Consider the following 15,428-nt stretch of genomic DNA (forward strand, 5'->3'; position numbering starts at 1 on the left):
TTATTGCTCATACTACCTAGTGCCCTTTCTGCAACCTTATAGTGAAACCCCGCACTTCACAATTCTAAGACTGTAAGCCTTTAAATGCTAAAGAAAGAAACCCCCATGCTGATCTTAATCTAGATTCTAACACTTTGGAGTTACTGCTGTACGTTTCGTCAACAAAAACAACCATTCCTATTTCTCACTGCAAAAAAAATGTCCTGTGGTTATAGGTTTAGACAACCAGAATAATCAGGATGTTGCCGCTGTTTTCACCATTTGAATTAATCAGAGGCTTTGTTTTCAGACCGACTCCTCAGCCTGCAGTGAAGCACTAAAGCAAAAATGATTTGGACTCGAAATCAAGGGAGAATTCAAATAAATGTTGCCCTGGCAGTTCATTAAAGGTAAGCACGGTGGGGGAACATGCTTAAAGAGAGGTGAGCTGAACTCTTCTTCATGCCTCTGACTAACTATGCTCTCCATGACTCTCACTTGAAATTGATCAAAATTGGAAATTATCTACGAGAGACTTATTTTGATGCAGGAGATGCCACCTCACCATTTACACACAAAAAGAACCGAATTAGTCATTAGTATACTTTCAATGTGTGGGGAAAAATGTGAATAATGCCCTCTGGAGAAGCCTTATAAAGAGTGAAAATTTGGATGATGTCATGTCACGAGTTAGCTCAACCTTTGCTTGGAGGCACAAATGTATAAAGCCCGCCTTTGAAATTGGATGAGTGGATTCAGAGAGATATGGACTCTTGCCAGGCGGGATTCATGACTTGATTCACGTCATAGCACATTTATCATAATGGCAAATTTCCAACCTTTTTAAAAAATGTGAAAATTGTAAATGTAGTTGCTGTTGAACTTGCCCTGGTGCCTTTACCCAAGTCAGTGTGATCTGGTCCCACAGTGCAGCATCTTTAGACGTAACATTCTCTCTTAATTGTTGTTTGCATTACCAATTTTGATTACGTATCAGAGTTACGTATTGCTCCTTTAACGTTAAATTCTGTGGAGCCAGGGACCATTGTTTGGTGAAGTTTCACAAAAAGTAACAACTAGTCATTAAGGCAAATTTGATCTGGGACAGGGCAAATGGCTTGGTGGTCAGTGTCACACGTCATTTCCTGTCGCCAGTAGTTGATGCATTGACTTTTACTGCAGATGTTTCTAGATATCTGTCCAACTAACGAACAGATATAAATACATTTTTAATTCTGATTTTGAATAAATTCAGTATAATTTCACCTACTGAATTTGCACTTCTACGTGAATCTACTGAGGGCAGTACATCTTTGAAATTGTCTTGGGGACAGCAAGTATAATGCGGCTGTGGGTCAGTGGCAGAGGTTGTGGTCTCCTAAATGAAAGGTTGGGGGTTTGATCCCAAGCTCTTGTAGTCCAATGTCAAAGTGTCCTTAGGAAAGACATTAAACCCTGAACTGCTCCAACTGCTATGCCAGCAGCATGTAAATGTGTATGTATGGGATTAGTTAATACTGATGGGCACTTTATATAGCAGCGTCTGCCATCAATGTGTGAAAGTGACTTGTAGTGTTAAAGCTGCTTTAAAAAAAAGTAGAAGATTAGAAAAGTGCTGTCCAAGTCCATTACTACTCCACGGTCTAAATGTTCACTGCCTCTGGAAAAATGTTGTGTATTGTAGTTTGTTTATCCCCTCATAAAAGTGATTCAATTTTCTTTTTAATTTACATTTCTGAATGCTCTGACAATTCCCACCTAAATCTTAATAACCCCCAACTTAGCATGGGAAGCAACATGGTTCCCCATCCAAGTCTGGATGCTGTTGATACGGGGGGTTTTTATGCCTGTTGCTCTTTTCTTGCTTTTGTTCAAAGTGAATTTGAGCTTGATTCCGACTCTCCAGAGTAGTCCTTTGAATTGAGTAGTTTTTTGAGAATGCTTGTTATTATGTCACATAGTTATTTCCTTCAACAATATGCCTGCTTTTAGACATTTTAAACTTCCCAGGCCAAGAACAGTGCTGCTTCTACAAATAAAAAATAATTAGATTTTTGCATAAATTTGCACCACTACTTTGAATGTTCAACAACAGGAAGAAGCAGTAAAGACTGTGTTGTTACAAACATTCATACTATAAAAGAACATATTGTTCTTGTGCGTCACACTTATAACTATTAGCCTAAAAGATAATTTAAAATAACAGTAAACAACAGAGAGAACATATTTTAAAAGTTTTAGTTCAAGGCTGAAAAATTTGTTTTTATGTCTTTTCAACCTCCTGTGTTTGTTTCATGTGATTTCAAACATGAAATGAATACAAAGAATACTTCTTTCCTAGAGGGCTTCTCTTGAACAGATTTGTTTTTCTTTGTAAATGAGCCTCAGGTCACTCATGTGCTTATGGCGGCACACGCACCCTTGAGGTTTGGGGAAAGGAGGTGGTGGAGCTGGGAGAGGGAGAGGGGCCTTCCTGAGAAGTCAAATGACCCAAAATAGGATCTCTTTAGCGCACACATGAACCACTGAGGCCTTTTGAGATTAGATCCTGGTATTTTATTGTGTGTGTGTGTGTGTTGGGGGGGGGGGGGGTGATTTCTTGAGTATACTGGGACAATAAGGACATTAAAAATAAGCATTAAACAAGAACCATATGTCATATTTTCATTTCTGAGCCTGCAGCAGAACAATGATTATTTCTACTCTGCAAATATATTTTTATGGACCAAGGCCTACAATTTTATAAGCCTATAACTTCATATTACTGATTTTTCATTCAGTGCCCATAAAGGTGTTCTGAATTGTTACGAGTTCACAGGCTTTAAAGTCTCGAGGAAGGCTCACTCACTCATTACAATTTGAGTTTTAAATTAAAAGAATATACAATCAATCACACTTCCTCGACTGTGTTGTTGGACTACAGAAGTGCTGTGAGATTTTAAAAGAAAACTGCAGTGCATGATGGATCACACTACCTTCTTTCCCTCCATCCCCAGTTGGAAATATGGTGTTATGTGATGGCATCACGCGGGAGTCAGAAAATCCTGGTAGCCTAGTCATGCGCTAATCCGGTATTTAAGAAGGACGCTTCACTGGTTCGGGGGAAATAGAAGCAGGGCTCTTGGCGCACTGGAGGGGGAGTTTTACACACAATTAACAGTCAGAGAAAGTTATTCTTGATGTGCTGAAGTGATACTTTTGGAAGTAGAGTTAGTTGAGGTGCGTAAACAGTCGGTTAAACTGACTTTAAATCAGCCGCGGCCGTGCGTAAAAGTTTGGATAATGTTCCGGTGCTGCTTTTTAGTGCTTGTGGGCGCGGTGGTGGTGAGCGCCCAGTTCCCCCGACAGTGTGTGACACCCGAAGCACTGAGGAGCGGAACCTGCTGTCCGTCGCCTATTGGACTCACGAATGACCCATGCGGAGCCAGCTCCGGGCGCGGACAGTGCGTGCTGATCTCCGTGGACGCGAGCCCCCACGGTCCTCAGTACCCGCACGACGGACAGGATGATCGAGAACTGTGGCCCATCCGATTCTTCAACCGAACCTGTCAGTGCAACAACAACTTCGGCGGGTTTAGCTGCGGCCGATGCAAAACCGGATGGACGGGGATCAACTGTGACGAGAGGGTTTCTGTTGGTAAGAGCGCTTGCTGGGGGTAAATCTGTAGACATATATTATAATAATGGGGTTGTATAACTTTATCTCACCTGGAGGCAAAGAGTAAACCTTGAGTTTTTAGCAACACTGTATATTGTTTGGTACACTTTGTGACCACATGGTGCGCACAATTAATTTGTGTGCATTCATTCTCGTATTAAACCATTTCTGTTGAACTAAGCGAGAGTATTATACATGTTATGAATGTTAATTGAAATATTTCGCATTTGAAGAAATGAAAAGCACTTCAGACAGCTTGTATCCCTAAAACTTTGGGACAATGTCATTTGACATAAATGTAATTGACACCAAAAATGACCTGCACATTTTCTATACTTCCCTTGCAGTCCCTCAATACTGATCCGCAATTAACGCAGGAATTATTATATTAATCAACTTTCCCTTTCCCATTATCCCCATAGTAAGAAGAAACGTCATGGTTCTCAGCCCTGAGGAGAAACGTGCATTCGTTGACGCGCTGGACCAGGCCAAACGCACAGTGCACCCTGAGATCGTGATCACCACGAGGCGCTATCCTGAGATCTTCGGGCCCGAAGGGACCACGATGTTTGAGAACATCACCATCTACAATTATTTCGTGTGGTCCCACTACTTCTCGGTCAGCAAGACGTTCCTGGGCACTGGACAGCCTAGCTTCGGGGGTGTGGACTTCTCTCACGAGGGGCCAGGTTTTCTCACCTGGCACAGATATCACCTGTTGCAGCTGGAGCGAGACATGCAGGTAGGTTCAATAATATTGATTCAATTAGAAAATGATTTCATTGTTTTTTTTTCTGGTAGCTTTTATTTTACTTTAGGCCTTTTTTTCCGCAATTTCATACTTTAATGAGCATGCAATATTTATTTCATCCACCCTATCATCCCTTCACTGTTACCCACAGAAACTGACAATTACGCACACTTACACTTGGGTTTTTGTTTCAAGTCAGGTTAAGAATTAATTAAACTGAGAAATGCCTCGGGAAATCTTTTCTGGATTTTAGTGAAGTGGTGCTTTCCTTTGCACAAAAACTGTGAGGAAAAATATCTGGCTTTAGCTTAACAACATTCTATTAAATGTGTTATTTGGTTTAGTGAGCAGATTTACAAAGACTTACGAGATCTAAAATTGTAGAATCTCAGAATGGGATTTGGTAATTTTCGAATGACATTTTAAGCTTAGTGAATCATTTGACTTATCCTGTGTATAAGCATTACAAGTAACCTTATGTGTTTAATTGTAATTATGTTAAGTTAATTTTAAGTAGAAATGAATTAAAGACTGGATGAGAAAGTGAGTAGTGTCTATCTTACAAGCTTGTAAATGATTTCAATATCCCATTACTGTCAGCAGTACAAGAATATACATATGCAGGTTAAAAACCTTGCTTCTACATGTTCCAGATCCCGTCCTAAACATCTTTTGCATGCTCTCTTTATTCAAACCAACCAGTCCATGCTACAAAACCCGTCATTTGCCCTGCCCTACTGGAACTTTGCCATCGGTGGCAACACATGTGACATCTGCACAGATGACCTGATGGGAGCCAGGAGCAGCTTCGACATGAATTCCCTGAGCCCCAACTCGATCTTCTCCCAGTGGAGGGTGGTCTGTGAGAGTGTAGAGGACTATGATACACTGGGAACCATCTGCAACAGTAAGACGATTTTTTTTTTATTAAGCAACAAGGGGATATTTTTGTGACGTTACAGTGATTCTCTCTGTTGTTGAAGAGCAGAGAAGTTTAGTCTGATGTGATTCCTTTTCCAGGCACTGAGACTAATCCTATCAGAAGGAACCCAGCAGGAAATGTTGACAGGCCGATGGTGCAGCGTCTCCCAGAGCCCAAAGACGTGGAGGAATGTCTGCAGGTTACAACTTTTGACACACCACCCTACTACTCCACCTCCTCCGAAAGCTTCAGAAATGCAATTGAAGGTGACTTAAACTCTTCCTCTTTATGTCCATCTGGCATAGAGATTTGTTTTTTCCCTCCTATGAGGATTTTGTTATTCACGTTCATGTTGTCATCTGCAGGTTACAGCACCCCCCAGGGGAAATACGACCCAGTGGTGAGGACCCTCCACAACCTGGCTCATCTGTTCCTGAACGGGACTGGAGGAACAACTCACCTCTCACCCAATGACCCCATCTTTGTCCTTCTGCACACCTTTACTGACGCCATATTTGATGAATGGTTAAGGAGACATGCTCCAGGTGTTTCAGCAATAAATACTTTGTTTCCTTTATAAGACCTCCATGTAGTTAGCATTGTTAGCTCTTTGGCTCTTTTGGCTTTGGCAAGTATTCCTTCACATAACATTCTGGTTCCTTTTTATAATGCCTGCAAAACATAGGTCGGTTAGCATGATTAGCTTCTTGGCTACATTAAGTATTTTTGACAGACTTGTCTGTTTTCCACTTTATATTACTTTTAATATTTGCTTTTATTGTGAGCATGATTTGGCTAACTCTAGGCTTTATTTGACAGATGTGTCTGTTTTCTTTTTTTTATATAATCTAAATATTTCTCAGCTTTGAGGTTAGCATGTTTTCTAACTTTCATCATTTCTTTAAAGAATTGTCCGTTACACTTGCGTTTTTTTTTACAGCTTTAATATTAGCATGTTTAGCTCTTTCGCTAACTCCAAGTATTTTTCAACAGATATGTCTGTGTTTCCTGGAGAGATGGCCCCCATTGGTCATAACAGGGGCTACAACATGGTGCCTTTCTGGCCGCCAGTGACTAACGCTGAGATGTTTCTGACCGCCCCTGATAATCTTGGTTACACTTACGAAGCTCAATGGCCAGGTATTTCTCTCTCTTTGTCCTTTTTGTACCAAAGACTATATATATCTGTCTTTTTTCAGTCTTACAAAGTTAATAATCATCTCTTAAAATCATTCCAGCCCAAGCTTACACCCTGACTGAAATCATCACCATGGCGATAGTTGCTGCCCTTGTGGTTGTTGCTGTCATTTTCGCCGCCACCACATGTGCCTTGCGTGCCAGGTCTTACAAGATGGATGGCCACCAGCCCCTGCTCGGGGATCAGTACCAGCGCTACGATGACAAAAATAGCCAATCAGTAGTATAACAGCTACATGCCTCTTCTCTCAACTTTTATAATAACAAAACATGAAGTTTGTTTGTTTAACCCGAATCTATTTTCACTGGTGAGCAAGAGTAGAATATTGAATGCTACATTGTGATAGGAAGTGATCTTCTTACTTCATTCATGTCCATATTTCAAAAGCTGATGTAGTCCGTTTATCCTATCAAATAGTACAGATGTAAACAATTCAAACACTGATTGAAGATGCATTTTTGTAATTGAACCAGTAAAATATTTGCATTAGCTAAGTTCAGCACTTGTTTTTTTTTTTGGTTTTTTTTAATTTTGAGATTTAAAAAAAAAAGTTGGAAATGTAAAATGTGTTCAAATAAAGCGCACATGGACAACCAACGTGTGGGTGTGATAGCAGTGCTACTTGTGAGGGGATCCTGTGAAAGGAAAAGTATTTGTAACTTTTAAATTCCAACTAAAGTATCATGAATGCTGGACAAGTCATCATTACACATCTACATCTTTATAAAGGATATCACTTCCTGTGGGTTTTTTTTTTTTTTTAAATAACAGTTTAGATAAGCTGCACCACAACATAATAGAAGTAGATGGGGAGTAATTGTTATTTAAGACACTGCCCGTGTAACAGAGCCATAACGACCACAAGGGGGTGCAATAATTCAATTGATGAAACTGCGTGTAATCCTCTTGTCAAGGGAGGTGGAGTTTTTTATTTCGGTTTTTTTAATGTACTGATGAATTAATCTAAATAACCTATGACATAATGAGTAAATAAGATGATTAAAAAAAAAAAGGTTTTAGAATTTCTTGGTCATTAAAAGCGAAAATTCATGTCGAAAATTTCATTAATAATTTTCTGTTACATTCTTAATTTTGAAAAAGAAGTTTGATATTTAAACGCCACATTTTCAACATGATTACATTTTAATCGTAGCAGAGTTTTTTTTTAATTTGGGTTTACACTAAAGCTGGATGTTGGCTAAGCACAGATTTTCCAACCTTGTGTTAAACTTATAAAATCACGTGCACACTTTGTATTTGGTTTTCTCTGTTCCTCTTGCAGTGTAAGCCATTATACACATGCATTTTAAGATACAACATGCACCAATGCTTCATACCAGTTGCCCCTGAATAATAAGTTTCAGTGAATACAGGACTGCTTTTCTTTATGCTACCCGGTATCACCTCACCTGTCTGGTGTCCGGTTTCATGAATGGGAGGGGTCTTGTTAAACTGTCTCACTACTGGTGGGACTCTAGAATGGGGAGGTCTGTCCATGTAACAGCGGTGCGCTAAATCCAATGTAAATTGGGACTGATTCGACGCTTCTTTCTGTGAGCTGGTGAATAAAGTTGTGAAGCTCCTCTGCCTGCTTCAAGTCATTCAGCGCGGACGTGTAATCCCCGCGTCAGGGCACAATGGAAGAGGATAACAGCGTATTCCCCGAACTGAAGGACATAGAGACAAAAGTGGGTCGTAAAGTCCCCGAAAGTCTCATTCGTTCACTTGTTGGAGGAAAACATAAAGAGCAGCACGAGAAGTCCACGGCGACGCATTTAGGGGACTGCAAGTTGTGCAGTAATTCTGCGGACTTGAAAAGACTGGAGAGCAAAATGCTGTTCCTGAAACAAGAAATGGTAAGCAACTTTGTCCCTTCTATGTATCCTATACTTCAACAAACTGCTGCGGAATCTAAACTGTAGGCTTCAAGGCTATATTAAAATAAAGTGCAACTCGTTAAACAACTACCAGCTCCAAACATATCACATGATGTGACACTGTTAAATATTCAATGAAGTGACGCATATTTGTTTATATTTCTCTGTCTTGTATCATAATAACATGCATGTTCTCTAAATACGAACTGTGCTTTTCTCCCATCCATTTTTTTGTATCCAGTAACTTAAAAAATAAATATAAAAAGCCCATTACTCAAGGTAATCAATTCCTTATCATTTCAGGTAAACTTTAAATAAGTCTAATGTGTTCTCTTGTTGTTGGCAACTAAGTCGTGCGCACAGGAAATGCCTCTGCTGGATGCAATATAGGTTTACGGATCAACACGTGGTGGTTAAAATTCAAAGATTCAGTGTTGAGTCATTGTCTTAAAAAGCTGTGCGTAACCGGTGGTCAGTAGCCCTTCACACCTACAGTCAGCAGGGAGCTTTGTTGATGAACCCTCCTCACCTCCCTCTGTTGTTATTCAAACTGCAGTGAAAGCCAACTGTGCCTGTGTAACTTCCTTTTTCACCATGACGCGATGTTATCACAGCAAAATGTAATCATTTCTAAATGGCAACATTATTCCTGAAAAGTCTGAGTCAACAGTAACCCCCCCCCACCCCCCACCCCCCCATTTGAAGTAAGGTCACCAAAGGTATTAAGACTCCTGAGCAGATGGCCGGGTTGACCGAGTTTTACAGACTGTAGTAGAGCTGATTCATGGCTTATAACACACAGACTGATCACTCAACGAGGCTATGTTGATAGGCTTAGCCTTTTGTTGAGGTTACCCCACACTAGTTACCTATCTATTAGGGGCTATTTTTTATATAGCAACACCTTTCCTAGGTCTTATTCTGTTGTAAAATGTCACATTTTCTAACAAGCCATACCATTTCATAGTCTATAAAAAAAGGTTGTGAGAAAAAACATTACCTGCCTCTGTCAGACTAACTTCAAAAAGTTGATAGGCAGCCACTTGTCAGTAGTCAACTTACAAATCCAGCCTCCTTTTTGTTTTTCCACTTGTAACCTTCTTAATTGTCCATCCAGAATTCACTGTTTCGGTTTGCACAAGTGTAGTAGACACAAACTTACAAGGACATTGTAGTGTTTATATTAACAGTTCAAATGATGATGTTCACGCTGCTGTCAATATTATGGTCCCCTTTTGTGTCCAACAACACATTTTGGGATTTGGACCCACCTGTGCCATCTTCTTAACACAAGATAGCTCCTTGGACTACAATTCCAAGATGATTCCATCTGCTCAGCTTCCATGTGTGTATAAAGCGGGTAGTAATGCTCACAAAGCAAACACACCGGCAGTAACATGAGCTGAATGAAGAATGGTAGCTAATCCACTCCAAATACCGCCAGCTGTCTGAAAACACTGTGCCAGCCTTGTCTGCCGTCATCTTCCTCGACGCTTTTTTGAACCTTCCAGGCTGTCACAGCTGTCCGCTAACCGTTTTTCACTCTGACTGGGTGCTTTGAATGACTACATAGGCTGCCCACTTCCACCACCAGTCAATGGCGTGGATTGTCAAGGCAGGGACCTAAATCAAAAGCCATACTGTGTTAAGCCATCACATCATTCAGAATCATGGACGCAAACTACTTCCTGCTTTTAGTCCCCATTCCGGTGTCACATAGTTAGGTCCTTTTGTTCTCAACACAGCCTGATAGTCTAAACAAATAGCACATAGTGTTCTGGCAGTGAGAGGGCATAAGAATGCTAACAATAGTTGAGAAAGAAACTCGCCACAAGGATTATTTTGTAGCCGAATTGGGAGCTTTCGTTCATATCACATGATCTCCATCAGCAGAGGGAGATTTCCAAGTTTTTATGGAGTTGTGATTCTCAAATCTTTATCTGGCACTTTCTAAGCCCAAGTTCATTCGGCCTATGAAAATCATGTGGTGGGATCTTAAAGCTTGTGAACAGCTCCTTTACAATATGAAGAGTTTTTTTTTTTCCTCCACAGTAATTGGCTATGATTAAAGCACTGGATTTTGTTTGTTTTTTGGCTCCCATTGTATTAGTGAGGGAATAATGCTTCATGTATCTGTGTAAAGGAGTGGTTTCAAATATTAAGAAATGCACATTTCTTGCTGAATAGATAATCATAGATGTATATTTTTTTGTTATATAATGTCGACGGTTTCCTTTAAATGTTGAATCATCTTTAAGTTCCTCCACAGACAGATGGCTGTTTACAAATAGGTCCAGTTCTGCTTGAGGTTTCTACCCCAAAAACTGCATTTATTCCTGGCTGTTGTTGTAAAGTGATTTCTCATTAGTGGATTGAGTCTGCTGTCTGTGAATAATAATACAAAGAGAGTTATCTAGACCTGCTCTATAGGTAAAGAGGGGTGAGGTAACTTTGTTCATTTCAAGGGCTAAACATGGAGTGATTGATTTACCTTATGATATCTCTCTTCTCACAGGCACATCTGCGAGCCATTGATGGGAAGCTGATGCAGCAGCTGATGTCTATCAACGAGGGCATCGAGTCCATCCGGTGGATGATGGAAGACAAAGGAGGCGTTGCCAGCCAAGAGGGGAGCCTGACGGGCAGCTTGTACAGCCTGTCAGATAGCCAGGACGGTACCTCACTGCGAGGCAGCTTTAACAGCTTGAATGATGGGAACAGTGACGGACTGGATAGTCTGTCTGTGGGCAGCTACTTGGACACGCTAGCAGAGGACCTCTCGGACAACCCGTCACCAACAGATCTCGACAGTTTTGTGGATAAATCAGTTATCGACGGAGATGCTTTCAGCAAGTCGCCTCTGAAACTCAGGGTGGAATCAGACGAATACTACTGCTTTGGATAATATGAAGCTAAAACATGGTGGTTGCAGAGACTACTGACTAACTCTGACATATTAACACAGCTGTCAGGTTATTTTCTCACATGATTTGAATTTTGTCAGTGTAGCGGCAGCAAAGATGTTGGCAAGACTTAGAAAATGACTCATGACACCTTGAACCTTGAAACCAGTTTCCTTAAGTTGTAACACCAAGTCCTTAACACACCTCATGAAACAATTCCCACTTAATGTCACACTAACCACAATGAAACTTCTTAACAACTCTTAATGTCTTAATACTTTATGATGCAGGTCAATTGAATTTAAAGGGTGCTCTATTTTAAACCAATTCTGTATTTATTTGGAGGTTTGCAGTACCTCAGCTATTTATTTTACAATTAATTACAAATTACATCCTAGCAAGTAAGGCGTGGATGGAAGTAGCAACATTAGCAGAACAGCAAATGTCCTTCTTTATCTTTATAAATGTTAACTTAACTATGTGTTAAGTCAACCATTATAAACTGATCCTAGTAAAGGAGTAGATAAGGATTTAGCTGCAATTTGGAAAATTGGGCATTTAATGCGGTGCGATCGGAGAGATTAACTATTTTAAGTGGCGCAGTGATATGTTTAAGTGTTACACAGCAAGTGCAATTTGTTTCCATGCCAAATCTTTGAGTGTTGCCGACTGTAAACGTTAAAGCTTTTGATTGATTTTTCTTAGACATTTTGACTGACATACAGAACCCCATCCTGAAAAAGTGGTGTTTACATGTACACAGAAGAGATAAGTAGCACATTCAAAACACATATGCTTGACTGAAAGACCAAAGCGATTTGATTGTCTTACAGATAATTTATACCCGGGGGAGGGGGGGGGGAACCCTATGAACAGCAGATGGGAGATTTGTTGGTGTTGGACATATGTGGAACACGTTTGCTCTGTGGGCACATTTTAAATCTCTGTTGTAAAAAAAAAAAAAAAAAAAAGATTAAATGAGAGCATTACAACATTTGTTTGTTTTTCTAGCTTTAAACTCATGTTGATTTTTTTGTATTGTCATTCCCTCTTTTTTGGGGATTTTTTGTTGCTGTTAACTTTGTTGTGGAAATGAAATAATATATTGATTTTCCTCTGAGTCACATTGTGTACGTTTTTAAGGGAAGGGAAAAAATACCTTCTAACTGCTGTATAATTCCACATTTTTAGAAAAAAAAAAAACAATTTCACACACCCCATTACTGAATCTTAATGAGATGGAAAGTGAACATTATGGTGGTTTCCTTTTTTGGTAAATTTAACGTTAGGCTTCATCTCTCTGCAATGAAGTCGGGCTTTCTGATGCCCTGTGTAATGTTGCGTTGAAAATGACCCTCATTAATTATTCTCTCTCTCTCTCTCTCTCTCTCTCTCTCTCTCTCTCTCTCTCTATAACACTTGATAAAAGAAAAACAGGAAGATGATTCTAACTTTAGAAAAAAAAATGAAGTTCCCAGGCCATTAGCAGAGAAATGGCATTTGGGATGAGGTTTTGAAAGACTTCCTTGTAATATCCTGGATAAAGAATCGTATTACAGAACGCTCTTGAGTGCCTGTTGTGAGTTCAAAAAGTTGTGCAACTAAACACCGATCAAGAATGACACCAAATTGGAATTGAAAGACCGTCTGTACAGAATATTTCACCGTCCTCTTTTTTGATTTTCATTTGTTCTGCATCTGTCTTGTGTCTTATCTTTCATGTGATAATTGAACTTCCAGACAGACTATACAGGGAAAGTCATTATAGGAAAGATGAGAAGCTAGGTCTCTTTGGCTTGCAAATGAATGCATGGCCATGGGGCACGGTATCAGGAGTTCTCAGACTCAGGACTGACATCAGGACATGTTGCCTTGCCGGATTAGTCTTCAATTATTCACTTGGTCCATGGAGCTGTCTCGTATTATATGGAACTAGCAGTTGTGAAATCTCGAATGAAGCTAAATCCTGAAATCTTCTAGCAGAAAATAACATTAGACACAATGGATGCCTTTAATGTTACATTAGTTCTAGACAGATATAATCACTTTGTCCAACCACTTTAAGCACACTTGGAACTTTGTCTCACTCAAAGTGCAAAGCTGCTTGATTTGGGTTTTATGCTGCAATTTCCTTATCTCCACCTCCCAGAGGCTTTGGTGAGCTTAAGCTCCCTGTCAAGCTGAACCAGACCACTAAACCGCAGAGCTTTATGAATGGCAGCATGACCTTCTTGTCAGCGATTCAATTAAAAACACAAAAAGTTCTCTAGACTTCCCCAAAAAATGTCACATACTAACAAATGCAACCATGTCAAATCTGCCTTCTAGCCCTCAAGGGAAAATGTTAAGACGAAAGGTAGGGGCCTTTGACATAATTGGACACACAAAACAGGTTTTGCAAGTTTCTGCTGCAATACGTATGAGTCAAAATTCCTCAGAGCTGTATGGTACACTTCACCTAAACTAGAGTTGTCTTCCCCTTGCTTTGGAAGTGTTCATTTCCGACATAAAAGTGAGAACAAGTTGACACAGCTCGTAGTTGTGAGATCAGTGCCGTCTTTTAACAAGTCACCCTGTCAGTTCTAGAAAAAGTCATCATTTCTGCTCCAGCTACAAACTTAAACCTGTGTTTTCACCCTTTCCTAGTAAAAGTGAAGGGTCAAATTACAACATAAGTGTTCCTCTTATAAAGCGAGAATGAAGTCAGCCGAATTTTTCCGTCAGCCTATAGACACCCTGTTCCAAAGGGTGAATGAACCCCAGGTTTTTGAAAGCAAGCAAAATCAGCCTTCTGAGTTCTGGTTCAAAGTGCAAAACATTGATGTTATTTTTTCTCATGGTTAGTTTCTTCACTCAAGCACACGTAATTACACTCATGCACAGTCACGACGGCAGCTTCCAGCAGGGATCCATTAACAAATTAGACACTGTGGTTGGACCTCTGCCACAAGATGAAGGGAAACCAATACCGTTGGTATCTGGGAAACTGTCGCCATGCTACCAAATGAGGATACCGGATACAGGGTTAGTGGAGAAGGTTTTAGTGGGGGATCAAAAGAGCCAGACAGGAAGCAGATACCACAGTAAACGTACACCATTGTCAAGTTACTTGACTCTGGTTTAATTGGGATTTCTCTCTTTGGGCATCTGGTGTGCTTCACAGTTATCCAACAACCTTAAATGGACTGGAGATGTCTTTACACATCAGTTATATTAAAGGGAGTTATGGTGAACTTAAGAATAAATGTTTGCAATGGGTCTGTGTGCTAAGCGACCATGCTTATGCTTACACTCATGATGGATGACGCACATTAGATCCACCGTGTCGGCCTTATTACATTTCCAGACATGAGGAGCTCCATGTTGGGAGATTTATGAAGCTGTGGCAAACTTAATAAGGCTTGTCCCATAGCATGCATATCTTGTATCGTCTAGGAAAAATACTTAATGAATGTCAAGGTTTGACGCAACACTGAAGTTGTCCTTTAAGTTTTTCTGCGCTGCTGATGCGACGATAGCTATGGACCTCAGACCAAGCAAATACTTATTATTACATCAGTGGAGGTCATATAGGTTACCTCTTCAGTGAGGAAAACTCCAGTTTCAAGGAGCTGGCGTCTTGAAGGAGAAATCAGTTGGCATTTTTCCAAGATTTTGAACTCTGAATGTCCTCTTAAGAGCCTCTTAAAACCGTTCTGCTGCTGGGAACTGTTCAGAACAGACACTGTGTTCATCAGTGCAAATATTAAACATTAACAATGGCCGCCGCCCCTGCTCTCATAAAATAGCTTCGCTGAGATGTGGTAAATAAAGCACCCTCTGGAAGCTTCTGTAAACATCACCAAGAAAGTATCTGAGAAACCCAAATACTGCCAGAGGCCGGCCTGAGAACATATTAGCTTCCATGCTGGTACATTCCATTCATAGTTCATGGGGTTATTTTTAATCAGCATAAACAGAGGGCGTGCTTGATTGTTTATCAGATGTAGTTACAGCAATAAAGATTTACAATAGCCCCATGAGACCAATTCTGGGCCATTTTTCTCTAGTGTTTGGGAAATCTCACAAGATGATATCAATCCCATTTGTACATTTACGTATTTTGTGTAGCCATGGCTCAGTGAACCAAAAGTCAAGAAT

The 15,428-nt window shown here is 40.2% G+C and overlaps 2 protein-coding genes across 2 annotated transcripts; both read left to right on the plus strand.

Annotated features, from left to right (window-relative positions):
* Positions 1-3,076: 3,076 nt before the first annotated feature.
* On the plus strand, positions 3,077-6,995 carry LOC109994245 (5,6-dihydroxyindole-2-carboxylic acid oxidase). Its single transcript, XM_020647509.3, has 7 exons — positions 3,077-3,616; positions 4,060-4,379; positions 5,091-5,295; positions 5,409-5,576; positions 5,676-5,855; positions 6,304-6,450; positions 6,549-6,995. Exons 1-7 carry the CDS (start codon positions 3,262-3,264, stop codon positions 6,734-6,736), a joined length of 1,563 nt encoding a protein of 520 aa, XP_020503165.1. The 5' UTR covers positions 3,077-3,261; the 3' UTR covers positions 6,737-6,995.
* Positions 6,996-7,397: 402 nt separating this feature from the next.
* LOC109994244 (leucine rich adaptor protein 1-like) lies at positions 7,398-12,408 on the plus strand. The gene is made up of 2 exons (XM_020647507.3): positions 7,398-8,364; positions 10,901-12,408. Exons 1-2 carry the CDS (start codon positions 8,146-8,148, stop codon positions 11,288-11,290), a joined length of 609 nt encoding a protein of 202 aa, XP_020503163.2. The 5' UTR covers positions 7,398-8,145; the 3' UTR covers positions 11,291-12,408.
* The last annotated feature ends 3,020 nt before the right edge of the window (positions 12,409-15,428 follow it).

This window comes from Labrus bergylta, chromosome 22 (genome assembly GCF_963930695.1).
Source record: "Labrus bergylta chromosome 22, fLabBer1.1, whole genome shotgun sequence".
Taxonomy (NCBI): domain Eukaryota; kingdom Metazoa; phylum Chordata; class Actinopteri; order Labriformes; family Labridae; genus Labrus; species Labrus bergylta.

Bases quoted from the DNA above. Each gene is read 5' to 3' on its own strand.
- LOC109994245 (XM_020647509.3), top strand. From the start codon at position 3,262: ATGTTCCGGTGCTGCTTTTTAGTGCTTGTGGGCGCGGTGGTGGTGAGC. The intron at 4,380-5,090 runs GTAGGTTCAATA...CAAACCAACCAG, and splicing joins AGCTGGAGCGAGACATGCAG to TCCATGCTACAAAACCCGTC. The intron at 5,296-5,408 runs GTAAGACGATTT...TTCCTTTTCCAG, and splicing joins ACTGGGAACCATCTGCAACA to GCACTGAGACTAATCCTATC.
- LOC109994244 (XM_020647507.3), top strand. From the start codon at position 8,146: ATGGAAGAGGATAACAGCGTATTCCCCGAACTGAAGGACATAGAGACA. The intron at 8,365-10,900 runs GTAAGCAACTTT...CTCTTCTCACAG, and splicing joins TGTTCCTGAAACAAGAAATG to GCACATCTGCGAGCCATTGA.